This window comes from Mytilus californianus, unplaced genomic scaffold (assembly GCF_021869535.1).
Source record: "Mytilus californianus isolate M0D057914Y unplaced genomic scaffold, xbMytCali1.0.p SCAF_1, whole genome shotgun sequence".
NCBI classification, from domain to species: Eukaryota; Metazoa; Mollusca; class Bivalvia; order Mytilida; family Mytilidae; genus Mytilus; species Mytilus californianus.
Genome location: NW_026262581.1, coordinates 138600116 through 138626893, shown reverse-complemented (window position 1 = coordinate 138626893; position 26778 = coordinate 138600116). Strand labels below are relative to the sequence as shown.

Below are 26778 nucleotides of genomic sequence, written 5' to 3'. Positions count from 1 at the left end.
AGTTGTAGAATAAATATTTATCTAAATTTTGCTTTTTCGCTTTCCAGGTATATTGACAGTTACTGTATCACAGTCATCATATAGTGTAAATCATGGTCAGTCAGTACAGTTGGTATGTACTTATTCCGGAACTCCTGCAGTACAAAATGTGTATTGGCAAAAAATCACAAATGGCGTTCAGACAAATATCAATTCTACCACTAACGCAAACAAATATTCTGGATCTACAATTGGACGCCCGTCTTTAACAATTTTGAATACCGAAAGTAATGACATAGGCTCCTACATATGTTACGCTACAAACTGTGTTGGAACTGGACAGAGTCAACAAACGCAGCTTTCTGTAGTTGCCAGTAAGTTTGTATTTAACTTACACTGATGCGCATAAGCCGCCTTAATTTTAAGATTTGTTTTCAATTAACGACTAACATTCTGATGATATCGCTTTCCTATAATTAATTGTGCTATTTGTTATAAAAAGAGACAATGGCTATTATTCTTTTACTTATAGATATTCTCGTTGTATAACCATGTATTATATAGCATTTTAATGAAAATAAATTTCAATAAAGAGAAAACAAAAAAAGACGTTTGATAACAACTGGACAAAATAAACTCATATATCGAAGAGATATTGACAAAATCATGACAAAAGACGAAAAGCAAAAGAACAGTTTACGAAACACTGTATGGACAACTTTGATTGAACAAACAAAAAAGCGAAAACATCGTTAAATTTACTTACTCAAGCCATTGAAAATTGTGTCAATTTCATTGATGATCTGGTAAGTATAATCTGTACAAATTAGCACAAAAAGATAGCATTTACATGTAACTATGGTGTCATCAACCCAGGTCACCCCCAGTTTTTGGTGGGGTTCGTGTTACTTAGTCTTTAGTTTTCTATGTTGTGTCTTGTGTACTATTATTTGACTGTTTGTCTTTCTCTTTTTAAGTCTTGGCGTTGTCAGTTTATTTTCGATCTATGAGTTTTTGGATGTTCCTCTGGTATCTTTCACCCCTCTTCTAAACTGTCGTTATTAACGGTTTTTACATAACTTGGCTATTTCTGGCATAGTGTTTGATCAAAATATATATAACATATTTGAAGTAAATTACAAATTTAGTATTAATAACAAATTCTCAAGTTGAGGCTAGGTCGGCAGTATTTGCTGTTTTAGCACAAATATGTGAATTTGAAGCCTTAGTGCCAATTTGTTTGACAACATTGTTTATAGTATACAGACTGAGGTATTACAGAATGATGCTATACAGTAGATATTTTCGAATTCAAGGGGCCAAACGGTTTTAAACAATGACACAAAATCAGTATATGCACAGCAAAACCACAAAAAAGCAGAGGTACAGCGCGTTTAAATGTGTTCCTATTATATACAGTAATTATGTTGAATCTTTTGTAGACGTACCCTCAGTAACAGTCGGACAAGGCTATACTGTTGTTATTGGAAACTCTATTACCATGACTTGTACTATACTTGCCACCCCGTCAGCCTCTAGCGTTCAATGGAATAGAATTACAAATAATGCACCTGTTGCAATAAACGTTACCAGCAATCCAACTAAATATTCAGGTTCTACTGTCACTTCACCTTCTTTGACAATTTTTAACTGTGTTGAGGGCGATGAGGGATACTATACTTGTCAAGCAACAAACTCTGTCGGAACAGGAACTAGTACCCAGACCTTCTTAAACGTTCAAGGCAGTAAGTATATGGATATTCCCCTTCTTTACCACTGTACAAATGAAGAAGTTGGTAATGCTTATTTGATACAACAATACCAATATGGTAATAAGTCAAAGACATTCTAAATAATGATCATTTGAAGATATATTCGAAATAAAACCTATCATTATTCAGGTTAGATGCCTTATGTAACGTCATGAATTATTCGAGCAAAGTCCGACTAGATTCTCTCCTAATCAGCGGTAAATAGTACTAAACAATGTATTCATAGTGGGATAATTGTCCACAGTAAACTTATTTTACACTATATTCATAGGATGTTGGATGTGTTCAGATTGATATATTATTATCAGACACATGCTTTTTTATTTGTATTATTTGTTATTGGCGTCGATCTAGTTTTTAGTAAATGCGAAAACCCTTCGACCTTTACCTTGTGTTTAGAGTAGGTTTGTTAGTTATTTTTGTGCTTTGAATGGATCTAACGAGTTCTATAATATTACCCAAGAGGGGCCTTCAATAAGAGGAGCCAGACATTGGCTGTTGATTCACTTTTGTAATTCTAAACAAAGAACATTATTATGACGTCTGCTAATTTGGATGTTGAGCATGGGAAGTCTATTTGAGACATGACGTAGGCCTTAGACCAATTTTTGTTTTATAATATAGTTAGAATACATGGACAATAAGGTTTGTAGAATATATTTTGTAATTTATTTCATCTTGTCTTTCATATTAGTTCACTTATAATTCAATTATTTATCTGGTTATATTGAAAGCAATACCAGTGGTAAACATTACCAAGTCACAGTATAGTGTAACAGTTGGTTCGTCCGTTACCATGGTTTGTACCGTATCAGCAAATCCTGTTCATACCTTAGTTTATTGGCAAAAAGATGTGAATGGAGTAGCAACAAATATCAATCTCTCTCAGACGAGTAAATACTCAGGATCTACTATGACATCACCATCTTTGACTTTACTCAATGCTGTAATTGCTGATCAAGGATATTACACATGTAGTGCACAGAATAGTGTCGGAACAGGTACCAGTTCACAGATATTCCTGGATGTATCGGGAAGTAAGTAAAGCTCAGTCGTAATGGGGAGTGAAATATAATGTCAATATTAGACAAAACATATTGCAAAGATAGGTTTAAAACATATTCAAACTTTTGTATCAATTAAACATTTAAAGTACTTAACTAGGCGATTTATAAACATCTTATTAACCTTGAATTATTGCAGAAGTTGCTTTATATCTATGTGCTACTATAGTAAACTATTTAACAAGTTTTCCACCACAATACCCCTATCAATTTTGAAAAACCCATTAAAAACTCAAATTTAATTTAAACTGAGAATAGTGTAGCAGGAAAACCTAAACGGGTTCAATCAGTAAGATTTTAAAAGCACAGAAAAATGTGCACCATACTAGCATCATGACTATCAAATGACAAAACGAATACTAAAAATCCAAGCTAAAAAACACTTGCTGTTCGGCGTTAGCCAATGCTCCGTGTTGAAGGCCGTACCTTGACCTATAATGGTTTACTTTTATAAATTGTAACTTGGATGGAGAGTTGTTCTCATACCACATCTTCCTATATCTATATAGGTACTTTAATTCAATCTCGGACCCGCGATGTTGCGGGTGTGTTCCTGAATACCTTATATCTTGGTAATGTAAAGTTAAATTATATCAACATGCAGCCTAAATATATACACATAAGGGAACCTGTAGCGAAATGATGTAGCAAATATTTTTAAACATTTTCAAGACAAAACAGTCAGCTCAAACAAGGCACAACGTAAAAAAGATTTATGTTTCTGATCGATATATTATTATATATAAGAAGATGTGGCATGAGTGCCAATGTGACAACTCTCCATCAAAGTCACAATTTGTAAAAATAAAAAGTTTGTTTCCCCCAAAAATTGATGCCTGTGGCAGAAAGTAATCTTATGATTTACACAACAATCTTTCTGTTGAGTTTTTTTGGTGGAATTTATGCTCATGCACAAATATGATTCAGATGTATTTATATCTTTCATTTTCGATTGTTTTGTGGAATTGGGTCTTTAATTTACATTGTTTAAAATATCTCGCAGCTCCATACTACATTGTAAAATCCAAATATATGGACACGTGTAAAAGAAGTCTAAACTCCTTACTTTTGCATTTACTTTTACATTCCGAACTTATGAGGTAAGACCCAAAAACATGTTAAAAACACTAGATGAAATAAAGTTATTCGATCCTCATTGAAGTACGTGTTTCCATTTGATCTGTTTTAACATATGTTTATCCTTTCGATCCTGATATAACTAATGTGTGTCTATCTATTTATTTTAGGCGTTCCTGTAGTAACCATACTATCAAATAGTTACTCTGTCAATGTCGGAAACTCAATCACATTACAATGTAGTGTGAATGCCAATCCAACAGCGATAAGTGTCACATGGCAGCGTTACATCAATAATGTAGCAACGACTATTGACATGTCCAGCGGTCGTTACGGCGGCAGTTCAGTGGGTTCACCGTCATTGGTAATAAGTAATACTGTTATGTCAGACGAGGGGTTCTATATATGTACAGCTACTAACAGTGTTGGATCAAGGCAGAGTCCACAAATATTCTTGGATGTTATTGGAAGTAAGTGAAAACATATGATAAACTTTTTATTTCTTGTGTGATGGTTTATGATTATAAGTTTATCAGATATTAAATAGGCAAAAGTGAAACATTTAGATTTGCATGTCATAAGTTCATTGGTTTTTTTCAGGTATCCCGACTGTCACTGTTCCAATATCTAGATACACAGTAAACATAGGATCATCAGTTACAATTCAATGTATATATACAGCAAACCCAGAAGCTACCAGTGTTATTTGGGAAAGGACTGTAGCCAACCAGGTCACAGTAATATTTACAACCAATGATAAATATGATGGTTCTACCACACAGTTACCATCTTTGATAATTAATAACGTTGACGAGCCCGACGAAGCCTATTATGTTTGTAAAGTAACCAACAGTATAGGAACTGGAATCAGCTCTCCTATATTTCTTGATGTCTTGGGCAGTAAGTGTATATTCAATATGAAATAACATCAATATCACATATGTATAATTATATAAATATATAGAGAGAGAAACCACATATAGTTGCATTAAAGCACAATTTTCACAGCGCACTTTCCATGTTTCTATGATGATTGATATTTGGAACGCCAATTACTGGAAATATCAACTAATTTCACGAAATAAGACAAGCAAAATATCATCAAATATTTATGCAACTTAATATCACCCCTACCATCTCAATTGCAACAACATTTGCTGATTCAGCATCGTATCTGTTTCAACATAAAAATAAGTTACCATATTTACAGCATTTCCAAAAAAAGCATGAAAATATAAATGAAAACGTAACTACGTAACTAGCGGTTCTCTGGTGACGTCGTACAATACGTTGTAGGTTTACAATAATTATGGCAACACTTAATCGAAAACATAATTGACCTCGATGCTGGTATAAATACTGTATAATTGAGGGTATCGTTGGTTAAAAGACAGAACCTGGCTGCATAATAAATCATATATCAAATTTGATTATCAGAAACGAGTATACTGAAAATAAAATTCTAATATGACGTGCTTCTTTCGCTTTGTAAATAAGCCCATGCTCGAAATCCAATATAATTTGTTTGCACATGCGTAATTTGACTACTGCAGAAAAATGAATTTTATCAAATTGGCATGCATTTAATATATTTCATTAACTTAAAACACTTTCAAACTCTTAAATGATGCACATGTTGTCAAATTATGAATACAATGCGTTACAATTCGCAATTGACATATTTGACCTAGATACGACAACGTTCATGCTGGCTGTTCAAAACCCTTCCCTCTGAAAAAACACATTGCCAGTCGTCTGATTGTTTACAAACAAAAAGGGGGGTTCATGGAAGAGCCTACACAAACGCTCTACACTAATACACATCGGATATAGAAATGACCTTAATTGTCCTAATCAGAACCGAAATAATTCATGCAAGCTATACTTTATTGTAGTTTTAACATGGGTAGGCATTATATTCGTGGTATTTTAGCACTCACTATCGCTCGGGCAAAAATAATCACGAAAATAATGCCTACCCATGTTTAAACTACAATAAAGTATATCTTGCATCAATTATTTCTTAATCATTTTGTATTCTTATCAGATATACCTGTTGTGACAACGCCTACTGCAGCATATACTATAAACATTGGTGGTTCTGTTACCATGGTATGTACCGTGACCGCTAACCCACAACACACCACCGTTTACTGGCAGTATATATCTGGTGGTCCATCAACCAATGTGAATATTGGAGGAAGGTTTAGTGGCTCATCAGTCAGCTCACCCTCCCTTACAATATCAAATGCACAGTTATCAGACCAGGGAACATATGTTTGCTATGCTACCAACAGTGTAGGAACAGGTCAGAGTACAAATGCTGTCCTATATGTTACTGGCAGTAAGTAAAAATAAATTCAACATGATAGTTTTAGAAAGGGGACATTCATTTCAATTGCTTGCAGGTATGTGAAGCGTTTGAGACTTGAAATGACAAAGAAATGATCACGTAGAAAATGACTTCCTTCATTTGGATTGAATTGTTAAGTGCTGAAATGGCTCCACATTCAAGATTATATATTCAGTTGTAACAAAACATGAAGTTTAGATATTGAATATCCTTTGTAAAATAAAAAGCTGCTTGTGAGGTTGGTGCATTTAAACGTCAGTTACGATATAAAGCGATTGTATCAATTGTATTTCTTATGATTTATGTACCACAGAGAGATTTAAAATAACAACATAATAGGTTTTATAATATCGTAGACAAAATGATTGTCGTTAGTACATCAACAAAAAAAGTAAAATCACAAAAATATTGAAATCTGATGAAAATTCAAAACGGAAAGCCCTAATCAAATGGAAAAATCAAAAATTCAAACACATCAAACGAATGGATAACAAGTGTCATAATCCTGACTTGGTACAGACAATTTCTTAAGTAGCAAATGGTGGATTAAACCTGGTTTTATAGCTGGATAAACATCTCACTTGTAAAAAGGTCGTATAAAGTTCCATTAAATTGAAAACGATGTGTGAACAAATTAATCTTGTATTGTTATTAATAATCTATACGACAAAATAAAGATTATTTTAAAAAAACTTTTATTCTATCAGGTAATCCTATTGTGAGTCTTACTCGAACATCTTTTACTGGTTACTATGGAGATAATATTACACTTGGTTGTATTGTATCCGCAAATCCCGCTGCTACCTCAGTTTACTGGCAGAAAGTTTTCGGAAGTACAACTTTCACTGTAGACATGTCTAACGCCAGATATACTGGATCATCTGTCAGTACACCATCCCTAACCATAACTAATCTCAATAGTAATGATGCTGGGAATTATATATGTCTAGCAGCTAATCCTGTTGGAATTGGTCAAAGTATGCAAGGTCCTTTAACTGTAATTGGAAGTAAGTATATATTCTAAAAGGAAATCATTATTTCTGTTTTGGTAATCAATTTAAACATAATATAATAATTCAAAAATAAACAGCATATAGGCTTTTAAAAGATACACCAAACAAATACTGTAAAGTCAGCCATGAATATCCGACATGAAAAAATGAAACAATTCAAACCAACATTCTTATGGTGCTTTAAATTCATATAATTTTAATATAAGTTATACCATTTAATATTGATATTTGACTTGAACACAAACATATGTAATTCTTCCAAGATTGTAGTTGACTAATCTAAAAAAAAAGTAAAATCACAAAAATACTGAACTCCGAGGAAAATTCAAAACGGAAAATTCTTAATCAAATGGCAAAATCAAAAGCTCAAACACATCAAACTAGTGGATAACAACTGTCATATTCCGATCTTGGTAAAGGCATTTTCTTATGTAGAAGATTGTTCTAATTGTTCTTGTTTTATGTAAAATAAATACATGTTTTCACCTTCTTCTACTATAATCTGTAGCCAGTGACTGCCCCTTTTATAGTTTGACCATACATTTTACAGCTCTATATTTTCTCAATTAATTCTATTTTAGGTGTCCCTGTATTAACAGATGGCCAAACAGCTTACTCAACAAACATTGGAAATAACATCACCCTAGCTTGTGTAGTGTCCGCTATCCCTACACATACTGCTGTTTACTGGACACGAAAGATAAACAATGGCAATATAGTAACTCTAAATCCTGCTTCCTCCACAAAATATTCCGGATCAACTATACAGTCACCGTCACTGACTATCATTGATGTAGACTTATCTGATGAAGGCAATTATATATGTCATGCAACTAATGCTGTTGGCACAGGTCAAAGCTCACAGGCGTTCTTAGATGTTATCGTTTGTAAGTATACAATGGAGTGGATGTGGTTGAAGCAACACATGATTGTAAAAAAAATAAAAGAAGTTAAGTGCAAGATTAAAAGCTCAAAGATGTTAAGATTAAATGAGCAATATGATTTCTGCATCGATAAGACTGCATCCACATTTGAATTAATTTAATACATTATTATGGTTAGCTAACATAAAAAAACCACGAAGCAATGTACATGTGTTTTCCATTTACTCATTTAATCGGATGCATGATTTTAGATGATCAATTTTATTAATCTTATTTAGATCTGAATGCAACTTAAAGAAATGTTGATTGTGTAATTCGACAGTGTAATCATGTGATATGTTCTTATTAATAGATATCCCAAATGTAACAGTGTCAAATGTGTCCCCTGTCGAATTTGGCAATTCTGTGACAATTAACTGTACAGTAACGTCAACACCCGCAGCTACTCAGATAGTCTGGCAGAGAACTGTGAATAATGTCAACACAACTATTGATATAAGTAGTAACAGATACAGCGGAGGAACGACATCTAACCCGTCTCTTACTATCCACAATGTACAAGCAGATGATCAAGGACTGTACTTTTGTCAGGCTTCAAACATCGTGGGAACAGGAAGTAGTAATACTGTCAACCTGACTGTCATTGGAGGTAAATCTTATCATCTTATTTTGATAAAGATAATTGCAATAATTAATTTTTGAATTCAGATAAAAACAAATCATTGAAATAGTACTTTTCTGTATCCAAAGAAAAATCTCAAATGTAAGTTTTATAAGTAAAATATGCTTTGCAAAGGACTCTAAAGCAAAGAAGGTAGCACAAATAAACCTAGCATATGATTATTCAGCTATCTCCTATATGAATGGTCTATAAAGCTGAACTTCTTTCTACATACAATTTTAAATGTTTTTAGATCCACCAACATCCATTGCTATAAGTCCCAGTCAAATAACTGTAAATGAAAGCCAGGCTATAACAGCTACATGTACAGCCAAAGGCAGTCCAATAATAACATATACCTGGTTTAAAGAGAATTCCAATACACAGTTGTCCACAGGTTCTGTTCTTCAGATAACATCATCAACACGGACTAATGCTGGAACGTACCAATGTAGGGCTTCAAACAACTATGGAAATTCAAACGCAACTGTTCGAGTGGACGTTAGACGTAAATATATTTTGATTATTAGATCATTGCAGAAACTCTTCAAAATAAATTATTGAACAACTGGATTATATATGTATACGATTTATAATTAATAAGTATTGTTTTTTTTTAAATAATATATCGTGACTAGTAAGACGTGCATTTTGTTAACCAAAGGCTCAACAGTTGTTCACAAATCAAAACATTGTGAAGGCAAACTGAACACGAAAGCAAAAAAGAACATACAAAAAACAATCTGAGAAATTATTTTATTCAGCTAAATAAATACGCTTTCACAAAACTCAGATAAATAGATCTGCGGTTGGTATGATTAGCATTTAATATATACTTCGATACAATGATAACAGAAAATCAAAATACCTAAAAGATATCATTCATAAAGCAAATTACTTGAAAAAACACATTTCATCTAATTACCTCGCACACTGAATTTGGAAGAGAGTAAAATCACCCTTTTCCATGATTTGGTACGGGCATTATCATTCTCTTGGATATTTATATGAACCACTGTATATGAATGATCTGACATCAAGGCAATGACTAAATATTGAACGTTAAAGATTAGTTGTTGTTTTTTTTTTTATTTTTCCTCTGCGTTACGTTTCAAACAATAGGTCCCACGACATATGCGTTTTTTAAAAATTAAATCATAACTCAGTAGAATAAAATAAAACCGAAATGATAAAACAAAGTGCATATAAACTAATGAAGCATTATCAAATATCTAATTTTGTTAGTAATTCGCCAAAAAATACTCTTATTATTAATGTTATTGAAATCTTATTTTATAATCACAGATATACCCTATGTAACAACAACACAGCCACCTCAAGGCATCGTCGGACAAGCTATTACAATACAATGCTCCTACGTTTCTCACCCTACAGCTACTAATGTTATATGGAGTAAAGGAAACCAAGGCATTACTGTTGATGGTAGCAAATACGTAGGCGGTAGCTTGTCCAATCCTAGCCTTACAATCATTAATCTGACTGCTTCTGATGAGGGGCCATATACATGTTCAGTTTTGAATTCCATGGGACAAAGCAATTCTTCATTTGTCACTCTGTCCGTTGAAACATCATGTAAGTGACATTCATCATTATAAAAAGTGTTTATACCTAATACGACTTATAATAGAAAAAAAGGATATAAGGTATCTATCTATGACACAAAATCAGTACATGCACAACAAAAACAAATAAAAATGCATAGGAACAGCGCTTTTATTGCTGTTCCTCAATTTTAAAATCACAGTGAGACCTTCAACATGGAGCTACAAAAAAACTCCCACTTCGCTGCAAGTTTGAGACGGCCCCTATCACCGGTTTGAGCGGAATTCTTTCCAACAAATAATTTGGATAGACTTTATAAGATGAAAAATAAAGGCAACAGTAGTTTACCGCTGTTCGAAATTCATAAATCGATTGAGAAAAAAACAAATCCGGGTTACAAACTAAAACTGAGGGAAACACATCAAATATAAGAGAACTACGACAAAACATAAACACATTAAAATGTAACACACACAGAAACGAACTATAATATAACAATGGCCATTTTCCTGACTTGGTACAGGACATTTTAAGAAAAAAATGGTGGGTTGAACCTGGTTCTGTGGCTAGCCAAACCTCCCGCTTTTATGGCAATGTTAAATATAACCTTAAAATGACAACATTACATGACAGGACTACAATACAAATAAATGGGAGAACATATAGGACAGAGAAACAAAAGGTACCAGGTTTAAAATTTAATACGCAAGACGCGTGTTTCGTCCACACAAGACTAACCAGTGACGCTCAGATAAAAAAAGTACAAAGTTGAAGAGCATTGAGGACCAAAAGTTCCAAAAAGTTGTGTCAAATACGGCTAAGGTTTTCTGTCTGGGATAAGAACATCCTTAGTATTTAGAATAATTCATACTTTTGCAAACAGTAAATTTATAAAAATGACTATATAATAGATAAACATGATAACACCGAAATGGTGACTCACTACAGAATAAAAACGGATACATAAAACAACATAAACCAGCACATAAAAATTCACAGCCGAGTTAACCAAAAAGATCAACGCACAAAGTGACGTCACATTTGAATTTCTAAAAATTTCCCAAAAATAGGATAGAATTAAAGATTAGGTTTGTAAAACTCATATAACATTAATTAATAACAATGTAAATTACAATACTAATTAATATAAAACTGTGGTAGTAATTAGATAACTAATTGTATTATCTAGCTATGTCGGTGTTTCTTCTATATCAAACTGTAAACCAAATAAATCGTATGAAATTAGTTGACTCAAACTAAAATCTAATAAATGAACTGGGTGATTAATAATCTTTCCCATAACACAAGAATACAACAGAAAAAAATAAGATTTACAACTACAAACACTATCTTATCAGGCCCGGTCAAAACAATTCTGGTAACCAGTGCAGTAGGGTCTAATGTATAAATATAAATACAGGTATATTGATCCCGCTTCCATAACATGTTTGAAGTGGAAATTAAACGTGGATAGGAATAAGAACCAATAGTAGGTAGTGTGTGTCTTATATTGAGAGAATGATGTGGCACACATAAAAGGGGTTGTGTTAAGAATAACTACATCATAACTTAACAAATACAGAAAATAAAATTGAGAATGGAAATGGGGAATGAGTCAAAGAGACAACAACACGACCAAAGAGCAGAAAACAGCCGAAGGCCACCAATTGGTCTTCAACACATCGAAGGCGTGCTTCAGTTGGCCCTAAACAAAAATGTGTACTGGTTAAGTGATAATGGACGTCATACTAAACTCCAAAATATATAAATGAACTAAAATTAAAAATTATACAAAACTAAAAAGGCCAGAGGCTCCTGACTAGGGACAGGCGCGAAAACGTGGCGGGGTTAAACATGAAATGTGAGGTCTCCAACCTCCCTCTATACTTCTAGCCAAAGTAGAAAAACAAACACACAGCAATACGCACAGTAAAACTCAGTTTAAAAGAAGTCCAAGTCTTAAGTCAGAAAAAGTAACAAAAAAGCAAAGTGACAATGATACATAAATTAACAAAGGACTACTAGCAACTACTGACATGCCAGCTCCAGACCTCAACTAAACTGATAGAAAGATTATGTCTTCATCATATGAATATCAAGCACAACCCCTCCCGTTAGGGGTTTAGTATCATATCATCATAAAATATACGAGAAGAACATAACTCGTATCATGCCAACAACTGGTTTTTAAATAGATGTGTTTATTTCCGATGCAAAGACCCTATTACTGAATCAATATTGAAGCCAAAATATGCCATCTTAAATGACATATAAAGTATCGTAACTATATCCCTTCTGTATAAGTTTGTTAAAGGTTTTGTTAGCTTTTGGGGTTTATGCCGACATGTTTGTGCACTTTAAAGAACATAACCAAAATTAGATGGTAAATACCTGAACTAATAAGATGTCTGCATGTTGATTTATATTTACGAATGATGTCCTTGTACCGATGATAAAATCTAGTAAATGGGTTAACTAGTTTGTGATATCAAAATCCCTGGTGTAATATTTTTTTAGAAATACATAAATTTCTTTCGGTAAGATCTAATATGTTGTCACATACACGAGCGAATCGACCAAGTTGTGATAAGGGAACGTCACCTATGAAAATAGATAATTAACAAAAGGAAATGAAAAATCATCTCTTTTATCATAAATTTTTGTATTAAACTTCACGTTATTGATATAGATATCAAGATCCAGGAGAGGGCAGTAGTCATAATTAGTATTAGCTTTATTTAAAGTTAGTTCAACAAGATAAACCTCTATAGTGTACATACTTAAGTCGTCATTATTGAGAGCCAATATATCCTCCAAATATCTAAAAGTATTATCACATTTTTGTATCAGATGTTGTTTCGATAGGTCTTTGCTGATTTTAGTCATAAATTTTAACTCATTACAATACAGAAACAGGTCCGCAATAAGAAGGGCGCAGTTAGTTCCCATTGGAATTCCGATACCTTGACGATATACGTATTCTCCAAAGCGAACAAAAATCTAGTAATATTTAGAGGATAGTATCAAAGCAGATCAAATTTGCATAGTTTTTTTTTTGTTTGTTGTTACTAAAAGAGGGGCGAAAGATACCAGAGGAACAGTCAAACTCATATATCGAAACTAAACTGACAATGCCATGGCTAAAAAAGAAAAAGACAAACAGACATATAATAGTACACAAGACACAACTAAGAAAATTAAAGACTAAGCAACACGAACCCCACCAAAAACTGGGGGTGATCTCATGTGCTCCGGAAGGATAAGCAGATCCTGCTTCAAATATGGCACCCGTCGTATTGCTCATGATTACAAACCCAGTAAATTGTCTGATTCGGTAGGTCACATTCGTGGTAAAAAATTACCTAAAAGAGTTTGAACATATATATTTGCATTTTGACTTTTTAAATGCCCATTTAATTAGGTGTGTGAATTAAGCCAATATAAATGAATATGAGGCAAAGTGATATATAGGGTATAAAAATCTTAACTTTGTATAGATTCAAAATCACCAATATAAGCATGCAACTTGTTAAATACTTCCAACGAATGTTTTACACTCCAAAAGTAATAAATTCCACTATTTTCAAAGGCATTATTTGAAAAGTTTATTATGAGGTTTTTGATTTAACCAAGTGTTCTAGTAAGGAGAATATACAGTTTGGTAGTGGAACAATTGCTAGAAGACGAATTAAATCTATATTTGAAAGGAGCAGTGTTTCATGTAAGGGTGAAGGTTGGTACCTTAAAACGTAGCATTTGTCTGCACCTGTCCTAAGTCAGGAAACTGATATTTAGTGGTTGTCGTTTATTGATGTGGTTCATAAGTGCTTCTCGGTTCTCGTTTCATATAGATTAGACCGTTGGTTTTCCCGTTTGAATGGTTTTACACTAGTAATTTTTGGGGCCCTTTATATCTTGCTATTAAGTGTGAGCCAAGGCTCCGTGTTGACGACCGTACTTTCACTTATAATGGTTTACGTTTACAAATTGTGACTTGGATGGAGAGTTGTCTCATTGGCACTCATACCACATCTTCTTATATCTTTATACCTATCAAGCACGGGGAAACTTTCTACGAACTCCACACATTACACGAAACAAAAGATAAAGGGTATCTATTCATGACATAAAATAAGTGCATGCACAACAAAAAACACACTTAAGCAAAGGCACAGCTCTTTTTTTTGCTGTTTTTCATCTCAAAGTCACAGTGAGGCCTTCACCACGGAGCAAAAAAAACTCTCAACTCACTGCAAGTTTCATACGCCCCTAATATCAACTTGAGCAGAATTGTATAACCAGGTTTGTACTTACATGAGGAACATGATGGGCGTCACATGTGGAGCAGGATCTCCTTACTATTCCGGAGCACCTGAAATCACCACTAGTTTTTTTGGTGGGGTTTGTGTTGCTGATTCTTTAGTTTTCTATATTTTGTTTTGTGCACTGCTGTTTTTCTGTTAGCTTTTATCGTTTTTAGCAATGGCGTTGTCAGTTCATTTTCGACTTAGGATTAAATGTCCCTCTGGTATTTTTCGCCTTTCTCTTTTAGAACAATCGAGGTATCTTCTGAATGATTTTGTATCATCCTAATGAAGAAGCTGTATTTCCTCTTCAAATGTTGACACTTCTGGTAATTTATATTTGATACAGGATTAAAATAAATGTTGATTTTTGTTTTAATTTGATAATTTAAATTTATCAGATGTGTCGTTTAGTGAGCGGTTTATCCAGCTTTAAAGCCAGGTCTCATCCACTATTCCTACATAAGGAAATTCCGTCACCAAGTCAGAAATATGACAGTTGTTTTCCATTTGTTTGATGTGTTTGAGTCTCTGAAATTATAATACACATATTTCATAATATATCTGCATTTATAATATCATTCCGACATTCCTTTACAGTTATCTAAAAAGAAAAGCAGTATACGATTTCTGTTTGTCTCACTTAGCTATTCATAAATGTAGTTTATTCAATTTGTTCAAATGAAGTGGATGTAGGCAGTTGTATGCAACCGTACGGCCTTCAACTATATGATAAACATAAACCGTATAGTCGGCTATAGAAGGCCCCGGCATAAAAGTGAAACAATTCAAACGAAAAACCTACGACCTTTTTTTTACAAATCAATTTAAAAAACAACATAAAACAGACATGAACCAACGACAACCACTTAACTTCAGGCTCCTGGCTCGGGACAGGCACATGAAGAATGCTAGGAGGGTGTTAAACATATTTGTGAGGGCTCAACGCTCCCCTAATCTAGGATAGAAGTGTTACATCACAATATGAGATTGAACTGTAAGAATCAGTTGCAATTGGCTCAACATTAAGATCGGTACGAGGCGGAAAAAAAACAACACTAGACACAAATCATCGTTATACGCACATTAACTGAAAGCTAATTCAAAGCCAATTACTGCTCATATACTAGAGTATCAATCAGAACACATTTAGTAAACGATATCATACACAGTCTGAGGAACGCATGACCATGTGCGATGCCAATACTTAAGTAATCAGTATCGACATGATGTAGGATAAATAGTCCTGATAATGTACATACAAAGCAATATGTAAACAAAATCAATGTTAGTTTAAATAAAACAATATGAAATCATTTATCCTATAATGATAAACACAAATATAATTATCCTTTCTGTATCTTTTATTGTACTCCAACTGTAGTATTCATGTGTGAAGTTTGACCTACCGAATTAGACTTATCACCGGGTTTGTACTAACATGGGCAATATGACGGGTGGCACATGAAGAGCAGGATCTGCTTACCATTCAGGGGCATCTAAGATCACCACCGGTTTTTGGTGGGGTTCTTGTTGCTCTATCTAGTTTTCTATTTGTGTTCTGTGTACTAATGTTTGTCTGTTGGTCTGTTTTAGCAATGGCGTCTTCAATAGATATCAGGAGATGTTGCGTGAGTGCCAATGAGAAAACTATCCGTCCGAGTCACAATGTGTATAAGGTCAAAGAACGGCCTTCAACACCAAACCTTGACCCGCTACGAACAAAAATCTATAAACGGCCCGAAAATTACTAGTGTAAAACCATTTAAAAAGGAAGAGCAAATTTAATCGAAATAAAAAAAGAGGAACGAGAAACACTTTCGACCCACATTAACAAACGACAACTACAGAACAACAGGTTCCTGACTTAGAAAAGATGCAAACAAATGCACTGGGTTGAAACGTTTAAACAGGCGCCAACATTCACCTTAACCTGAATGTAACATCGCAACATAGAAGGACACACTTTGAAATATCAATTATAATGGCTTTACCCAATCAAAAGACACATTTACACACACACAAAAAACCACGTAAACACACATATGACAACAATTTTGATCTATGACACAATGTAAATACGTTGTTGTTCATAGTACGAGAACAGAAGTGAAAATTTATCCTCATACTTAATACTTATTAAATGTGGTATATATTAAGAATAGTGAGACGAGATATGACACAAAATAAGTAAACATTGAATAACACAAATGCATAACGAATTGTATCAAAAGGTCAAATTAACACGAAAGAAAGATTTGAGAGTACTTGCAGTTACTGAAAGCTAGACTGAAAGCTAGTTAAAAGCCAAATACAATTAGTAATGAAAAATCGTCCAGCATAGACTAAAATCATTTAAAACACATCCCAGGGATCAAGTGTTTTAACGTCATGAATAGTCGCGGAAGACGTGACTTCAGTTTGTTTTCGACTTATGAGTTTGAATGTCCCTCTGGTATCTTTCAACTCTCTTAAATAATCATTGGAATATTAGGCACATTCATTTATTTCCGTGGGTATCATTTTGCTAAGATTTGATATGATGAAAGCAATGAACTATCTGGTATATTGACTGACAAAGGTTTACTGTGTATAATCTCCTTTGTAGTTTCAGACCCTGCAGCTGCATTAAATCCGGATTCAACAATAAGTACAGGCGAAATAGTCACAATCATCTTAGCATGTGTCTTTGTGGTACTGTTGGTGATCGGAGTCATTGTATGCTGTTATTGTCAAGGTACGTATTTCTTTATTCTTATAAGACTATTTACCGGGTTTGTAATAACATGAGCAAAACGACGAGTGCCATATGTGAAGCAGGATTTGCTTATCCTTCCGGAGCACATGAGATCACTCCCAGTTTTTGGTGGGTTTCGTGTTGCTTAGTCTTTAATTTTCTATGTTGTGTCTTGTGTACTATTATATGTCTTTTTGTCTTTTTCTTTTTTAGCCATGGCATTGTCAGTATATTTTCGATCTATGAGTTTGAATGTCCCTCTGGTATCTTTCGCCCCTCTTTTATCGGCAATCAAACTGGTTGGAAACGAGAACCAGAATTGGCCTAAATTGTGACGTGATATAAGTGTGCTCGGCGAGCCTCGCGTTTTAAATTTAAAAATTTAACTGTCTCGAGGTGATAAATATCGTATCACACTCGAGGCAGTGGTAGAATCTATATATATATTGTGTTCGTTTTCAATATATATTTTGTAACGTATATGTATAACATAAGATACAAGTGTTTTGAAATTGAGACAGTACCCCAACAACACAAAAAGACTCTAGACAAATCAAGGTAATAATTCGTAAGAAGTGGACAATACTTATCCATATAATATTTCAAGACCCTTTTATTTGTTTTGCATGCTGTTTTATCATTGACATTGAAAGATAACCAACGTTCATCAATTAATAATATAATAATTTCAGATAAATGTGCGTCCTTGTGTGGCGGTAAGAAAGAAAGAATTAGTCCACAACCAGCACCTAAGAGTAGAGATACCTGTGTACTATGAAGAACCTGATGAATCGGTTATCTCACTCCGTAAATTAGAAATACCAACATTTAAGTATGATAAGTAAGTTAAATAAACTCCCTTTACTATAAAATGTAACTTAAATTAACGTTTCAATATTTTGTAGTTTTGAGTAATGGAATATTTCTAGTTTGATTTATTTCATTAAAAATAAAATAACAAAAATACCGAGCTGTAAGGGAAATTCAAATCGGAAATTCCTTTATAAAATTGTAAAATCCAAAGCTCTTCTTTGAGTGTCAAGATGAAAACATTAGTGTATTAAGCAATGATACAATTATCCATCATTGACAAAATGAAGTGGAAATTAACAATTAACTTTACTAATGCAGCATTCATCAATAAGCAATATAAGTACCGAAAAAAAAAGCTATGAAAGGTGACCACTACAAGACAAAATATAAATCAATTCAAACAAGAAAATTGTCGCCCGGATTATGGATAAAGAACATAACAAAATTTAAATAGGACAGAAAGCAACCAATGACAACCACTGAATTACATGCTCCTGGCTTTTGACAAGCCTATTAGGTATGTTGCGGGGTTAAACATGTTTGGTAGGACTAAAAACACCCCTAACATTTGACTGAGATGTAAGAGCACAATATAAAAAAATATTTCCAGTTGGAAAGACTCAGAGGCAATTAGAACTAAAACATAAATCATGTTTTCCAGGCTAAAATAGCAAACAATACACATCCAACAGATTTAGTGTAAATACGTCAAATATCATGACCTTGTGCAATGACAAAATATAAGTATAGACAGAATGTTGGCACATATGTGTTCCTATATATTAAGAATCTGATTCTCAGAACTGCATAAACAATGCACACTTATCTCAATATTTTCAAATTTGGTCGTGATGTCTATTATATTTAAAACTTATGAGTTCTGAACTTAAAAATAAAACAAAGATAAATGTTATGAAAATGAATTACTCTGGATATATGTAACACTCAGAAACGTGTCCATCCCCCAAACGTGTCCGATTCCCCCAAACGTGTCCATATGACGTCACTGAACTGCACAACATGTCTAGGTGCTAAAGGGCGCCAAAACGTGTCACTTTTGAGAACGCCCAAACGTGTCCATATAGAGCCTAATCGCTTCTTTTTATGAACGCTTAATTTAATTAAGTTAATTTTTGGCCTTCAAGTAACAATAAATTGTCCACCAATATTATATATAATTTTGTTATTGTTCTTCTATTGAAGTATACTCCTTTTAATTTACTCTTTCATCTATAGTCCTACCCTCAAGTGTGACTGGAGAACAGAAATATGGTTAATAAGGTCTTCCTAAAACCGACAGTTAAATCCTTGCGAAAGTTGGGCGTCTGTTTGGCTATATGGGATGTATAATTACGTAGCCACGTCCAGTGGGGGATGTTAAACCTGAAATCTCGTGTAAGAAGAGATAGACCTTCCTTATGTTTTTATTGTTAATATGTTCTAGTTTTGAATATGCATGAAATATTTGCCACTGGACGTTTAACAACCAATAATCAATCAATTCATTGTATTTGATATGCATGAAATAATTGCCACAAGCAACAATCAGTTAATACTTTACTTTTTCCTAGTCGATTATTACCTCTTTCACAATCGATTTAACGTAATGCGACAGTTAAAAGGATGATGCATATTCAAAATTACTTACATTTAATATTGGAATTTACGCATACAGTTTTTAACGTATTTTAAAGATACCTTTAGGAAATAACGGTTATGAATTATAAGGTTGGTATCAGGGATGCTAATGATACATGCAAACGTATTCCTCATGTTTATGTCTCTTTTTTGATGCTCGAACCAAAAAAAACTTAATACCAGTGCAATATTCTCAAACATCATTAATATGCATGTAGTTAGACATCAATGGAGTACAAAAGAATTCACCTAGTAAACGCTGAATTTAACTGTACAAAACTAATTAATTGGCATTTGTTTGTGTTTGCTCTAAATATTCATGTAATATTTGTCACTGGACATTAAGCAATCAACAGTAAAGAGTTAATTTATATGTTTTTCAAATCAAACTTGCAATTATGATAAATATGAACAACCGGCATTGAACAAATAAGTGCTAATAAATTTTGGATGTTCTTCTTTCAACTCTGTTCCTTTTTAATTTCCAGCAATTGTGCCTAAAAAACTTCAGCATTCATGTCCTTTGAATGCGGCTTTGATCTCTTTTTAGGATCCCAACATCTTCAATCGTAGAATGAATTACCGTAAACGTTATTGACGTCACTGAGGATATAATAGCGCTAATAGTTTTGAGACGTTCAGGCGTCTTTAAGTGGACACTTTTTGGCGAATAACAATTATCGGACACGCTTGGGGGATGTGAAATCAGACACGTTTGAGCGATTTATGATTTTAAGGACATTTTAATTCATATGTGACGTCAATTTGTGTGTTTTTTTTAGAATTTCAAATGTGACGTCACTTTGTGCGTTGAGGCTTTAGCTAACTCGGCTGTGTATTTTTATATGTTGGATTAAGTTGTTTTATTTAATGTATCCGTTTTTATTCTCTAGTTAGTCCCCACTTTGGTTTTATCATGTATATCTATTATATAGTCATTTTATAATATTTACTGTTTGCAAAATTATAAATTATTCTAAATAATAAGGATGTTCTTGTCCCAGGCAGAAAATCCTGGCCGTGTTAGGCGCAACTTTTTGGAAGTTTTGGTCCTCGGTGCTCTTCAACTTTGTACTTGTGTTGGCTTTCAAACTTTTTTAGCTCACCTGGCGTCCGTCGTCCGTCGTCGTCCGGCGTCGTCCGTCGTCGTCCGTCGTCGGCGTTAACTTTTTACATTTTGAACTTCTTCTAGAGAACCACTGAATGGAATGAAACCAAACATGGCATGAATGTTCCTTATGAGGTGCTGGCCAAGTGTTGTTACTTTGTAGCGGATCCATCATCCAAGATGGCCGCCAGCGGGGGACTTAGTTTAACATAGGACACTATGGGAAATACATACAAATGTCTTCTTTTAGAGAACCACTGAATGGAATGAAACCAAACATGGCATGAATGTTTCTTATGAGGTGCTGACCGAGTGTTGTTACTTTGAAGCCGATCCATAATCCAAGATGGCCGCCAGCGGGGGACTTAGTTTAACATAGAACCCTATGGGAAATACATACAAATGTCTTCTTTTAGAGAACCACTGAATGGAATGAAACCAAACATGGTATGAATTTCTTTATGAGGTGCTGACCGAGTGTTGTTACTTTGAAGCCGATCCATAATCCAAGATGGCCGCCTGCAGAGGACTTAGTTTAACATGGGACCCTATCAGAAATACATACAAATGTCTTCTTTTAGAGAACCACTGAATGGAATGAAACCAAACATGGCATGAATGTTCCTTATGAGGTGCTGACTGAGTGTTGTTACTTTGAAGCCGATCCATAATCCAAGATGGCCGCCAGCGGGGGACTTAGTTTAACATGGGACCCTATGGGAAATACATACAAACGTCTTCTTTTAGAGAACCACTGAATGGAATGAAACCAAACATGGCAAGAATGTTCCTTATGAGGTGCTGACCAAGTGTTGTTACTTTGAAGCTGATCCATCATCCAAGATGGCAGCCAGCGGGGGACTTAGTTTAAAATAGGACCCTATGGGAAATACATACAAATGTCTTCTTTTAGAGAACCACTGAATGCAATGAAACCAAACATGACATGAATGTTCCTTATGAGGTGTTGACCAAGTGTTGTTACTATGAAGCCGATCCATAATCTAAGATGGCCGCCAGCGGAGGACTTAGTTTAACATAGGACCCTATGAGAAATACGTACAAATGTTTTCTTTTAGAGAACCATTGCATGGAATGAAACCAAACATGGCATGCATGTTCCTTTTGAGGTGCTGACCAAGTGTTGTTACTTTGAAGCTGATCCTTCATCCATGATGGCTGCCAGATGGGGACAATGTTTAACAAAGGACCCTATGGACAATACATACAAATGTCTTCTTTTAGAGAACCACATACTGAATGGATTGAAACCAAACATGGCATGAATGTTCCTTATGAGGTGCTGACTAAGTTTTGTTACTTTGAAGCTGATCCTTCATCCATGATGGCCGCCAATGGGGGGACTTCCTTTAACATAAGACCCTATGGGAAATACATACAAATGCTTCTTCTTGAGGTGCATTGAATGGAATGAAACCAAAACATGGCATAAATGTTTCTTATGAGGTTTTGATTAAGTGTTGCTACATTGTTGCCGATTTACTGTTCAAGATGGCCACCAGGATTTTTTATTAAATTACAGGACCAATATTAAACCAAATTTGGCCTCACTCATTATTAGGGTATCTGTTATGATTTTAATCTATTTCTACATGATTACCAAAACCAAAGTAGAACCAGGTGAGCGACACAGGCTCTTGAGAGCCTTTAGTTTATCTGAGCGTCACTGGTTAGTCTTGTGATGACGAGACGCACGTCTGGCGTATTGAATTTTAAGCCTAGTACCTTCTGCTAGCTATTATTCGTGTGTTTCTTTGTCCTATATGTTCTCCCATTTATTTGTATTGTGGTCCTGTCATGTGATGTTGTCGTTTTGGTATTGTGTTTGACGTTGCCATAAAAGCGGGAGGTTTGGCATGCCATAAAACCAGGTTCAACCCACCATTTTTTTCTTAAAATGTCCTGTACCAAGTCAGGAAAATGGCCATTGTTATATTATAGTTCGTTTCAATGTGTGTTCAACGCTAAAGTGCGTTTTTCCGCAAAAGTGCGATTGTTTACGAAAATGAGCATTCTGACACTACACTCCGTTTGTACAAACGAAGTCATTCATATGCCGGAAAACAAGAATGTTTGTCCAGGGTTTTATTAAACAGCGAAAAAGAAAAAGAGAAACCAAATGATCCCAATCCGGAACATTTTTGGTCGGTTCTGGAAGAGGTTAACTTAATTTGGCTAATTTTTGTTTACAAGGGCTTCAAAATGACCAGTGTAAAACAATTCAAACGAGAAAAAATAATGGCCTAATTCATTTACAAAACAATAAACGAAAAACAAATATGAAATACAGCAACAACGAAACGACTACCACTGAATTACAGCTGTAGGTTTTTTGGCTTGAGACAGTTCATAAAGTTACTACTAGCTACTGCAATGCAATCATTTCACTTTTTTAACAACAATCGTACATTAAATGAAAATAAGAAGATTTAGTACAACCAACTGTCAATGAGACAAATATCCACCCAACACCAAACGTCGTTAATGTTGCAACTAATAACCGTACGGCCATCAACGTGGAGGCTTAGCCTACGACGCATAGCAAGTCATAAAGGTTCATACAATGACCAGTAGAAACATTTCAAAAGAGAAAGACAACGGCATGATTTATAATAAAGCAATTAACAAAGAAATTAATAGAAACACAGGAAAAAAAACACAAAAACAATTGCCTGAACTTATTGCTATCGCACTTTAGCGCGTCATAAAATCGCACTTTAGCGTGTCATATCATCATATCGTCTGGCACCATCGCACTTTAGCGTAGACCGTCGCACTTTAGCGTGACCATCGCACCTTAGAATACCATCGCACTTTAGAGTCCTACATATATATAATGTTTACATTGGTTGCAAGGAATTACATTGATTTCCCAGTGAAATAAAAACTGATAATTTCACATGTGAAATAAACGTGGTTATTTCACTCCTCTGACGTCATACAACAATAGGCGTTGTCAAAACGTCGATAACGTCGGATCAAAACAAATTGTAAATGCGTAGAAAAAGATATAGTTCCTTACGTTTTCCACTTTAATTTAAAAAAAAACCATTTGCCAATGTAATAAAAAGAATAACAAATCAAAGAATTCAAATATCGAAAAATATTTAACTCGTGACCGAACAACACTGATAATTAACTCATGCGTTATCGTGAACTAATGTGTTGTTCGGTCACTCGTTGAATATTTTTCTCTATTTGAATTCTTCGATTAGTTGTTCTATAAATATAGCCTGTATGCAGATGACTCATGTCTTTTATTAACTTAGCATGAATTTCATCAACTTTAAAAGAACTCTCTAAACTTGAATTGGAAGTATTCAAAAATATCTAAATTTTTTGGACTGACCTTTTGTCTGTTCAGTAAAAATAAAATGCTCGTTAATTTCGAAGACTAAATTTTAAAATAAAAATGTTACTTAATCATTGCTATATAGAGATTTGATTTATATGCAAAAGATTAATGTTATTAAAACGCTAGCTTTAGATATTATAGTTCAGTCATCGACAGTTCTACCAAACCTTGGTGTGGATAAGACAAAAACAAGTTCAAAATATTTTCTTTAGTTTTGTGTGGTCAGGAAAACCAGATCAGGTTTAAATAACAGTTTTGCTGATTTTTTATAAAAGAGGGTTGTAAAAAGTCAGAAACGGGTTGTTTGATTTCTAATTGACGATAACATTAATGAAGTAGTTTTATTATTATATTTGACCTTGTATAAAAAAAACCAAGGAGTCCGAATATCTGACAACCAATCCTAATCGTGACATGGCTACATCTTAAATGCTTCATTACCATCCCTTAAAGGTGCAATTAATATGACCAAAAATATATAAAAAAGATGAAAAATCTACCTTATTTAACAAAACACAAAATTGAGAGTAGAACGAAATTGATTATTTTTGAGGGGAGAACCCCCTTTTTTTATCATATAAAGCATTATAATAATGTATGTAGAATTTATAAAAGTTGACGCAAAAAAACAATCTGACAGAGGGTAGTGAGCATCTTGTAACTATTCAGCGCTTTTGTACGAAAGATTAATTACTAATATGTAGACGTTTTATATATACAAGTCTAAATTGCAAACAACGTTCAAACCTATGATTGCGTTGGATAAAAACCGCAATTTTTAAACGTGTGCATGCAAAACAAATTTCTTGGTAGAGGGGTCTAAATACAGCACAAACAACATTTTCCAAAAGACTAAAAAAGTGAACAAGTATGTTTTAACAAAACGTATTTGACTAACAGGTCGAACAACAAATATTCTTAAACCCTGCTGACTGCCATTGGCGATTGCCAAAAAAACGGATCACCGATGTAATAAATGGATCTTAATTATAAATTTAATACTAAACAGAAAACAATAAACTTGCGGAAAAGATGATATACCGCAAACAATAGGTGCAAAGGTTTTTGTACACCATATCCGGATTTCGACAATTAATGTCTCTTAAATGATGTTAGGAATAGAAACGGTATTTGGAAAGCCATACAATTTACCTCAATTTAAGATAGACTCTTGAATTTTGAGGGGTCAAAATAGGATGACCGGACCATATAAACCCGAAGGCAAATATAATACAAGCCCAAACGAAAAAATATAAACAAGTCTAAATTGTAAACAACGTTCAAACCTATGATTGCGTAGGATAAAAACCGCAATTTTTATACGTGTGCATGCAAAAAAAAATTCTTGTTAGAGGGGTCTAAATACAGCACAAACAACATCTTCCAAAAGACCAAAAATGTGAAAAAGTATATTTTAACAAAACGCATTTGACTAACAGGTCGAACAACAAGTGTTCTTAAACCCTGCTGACTGCCATTGGCGATTGCCGAATAAACGGATCACCAGATGTAACAAATTAGATCTTAACTATTAATTAAATATCAAACAGAAAACAATAAAATTGCGGAAAAGATGGTATGCCGCAAACAAAAGGTGTAAAGGTTTGTGTATATATGTATTTATATCTGTTTTTATTTTGTTTTTTATTTTGTCCTCCCATGACTATGGATATAGTTTATTTTGTAATTCTATCCACATGCCCTGGTTAATCCTTACATGTTTCTGATCTGGTAACCTCTGCTGGTGCTATCTACGCTCGATATTCTATTGTTAACAGAGATACATGTCTTAAAGGGGGGGGGGTCAAAGCAATCGTTTTCTTTTCTTCGGTTTTCATGTAATTAAGATATACTAAGGTCGGGTTTAGGAATTTTGTCAGATGTGTGGACTCCTTGTGTTATTTCCATGATACAGAGACCCAAATAATATCAATGCCAATATAATTTAATAGTCCGAGGTAGCCTTTTCTCGACATTTAAAGAAAAGTCAAATATCTCGAAAAGAAGCTCCATAACCTATCAATATTTTCAACTGATTTTGTTCCTTAAATGAAACACTTCTGACTTAAAGTATTGATTTTAAACTCTATACTGTTTTAATTTCACCTAATATAATATTTAAGATTATATTCATATGTATGTATCTCAATGCTTGGATGTTTTCAGATGAAATAAAAAAATACCAAAAACAATACAAGCCATATTTAATAGTATCCTGCTTTTGCTTTATATATTTGTGACATGATTGGATGACAAAATATTATTCCATACAGGATGCTGAAGCATATGTGTCCTTTCTTTACTAATAGAAATATATATTTAACACCATCACGAATTGGTTGATTTATACGATGTGTCTGTGTCTACACTAACTAATTTTTTTACCATGTCTTAGATTGTGGTTTTACATTTATGTCGTCTGTCTGCTATGTACCG

General features: G+C 33.9%; 1 protein-coding gene across 1 annotated transcript in view; it reads left to right on the top strand.

The window, feature by feature from the left end:
• LOC127736699 (hemicentin-1-like) overlaps positions 1-26778 on the top strand; it is a 41120-nt gene that overhangs the window by 7716 nt on the left and 6626 nt on the right. The window contains exons 7-19 of the mRNA XM_052247286.1: positions 48-353; positions 1422-1724; positions 2486-2788; positions 4063-4362; positions 4493-4792; positions 5940-6236; positions 6953-7252; positions 7840-8145; positions 8495-8791; positions 9057-9311; positions 10109-10396; positions 17279-17407; positions 18100-18248. Of these exons, the coding sequence (XP_052103246.1) occupies positions 48-353; positions 1422-1724; positions 2486-2788; positions 4063-4362; positions 4493-4792; positions 5940-6236; positions 6953-7252; positions 7840-8145; positions 8495-8791; positions 9057-9311; positions 10109-10396; positions 17279-17407; positions 18100-18185 (3470 nt within the window). The 3' untranslated portion in view covers positions 18186-18248. The remainder of the gene's footprint in view (positions 1-47; positions 354-1421; positions 1725-2485; positions 2789-4062; positions 4363-4492; positions 4793-5939; positions 6237-6952; positions 7253-7839; positions 8146-8494; positions 8792-9056; positions 9312-10108; positions 10397-17278; positions 17408-18099; positions 18249-26778) is intronic.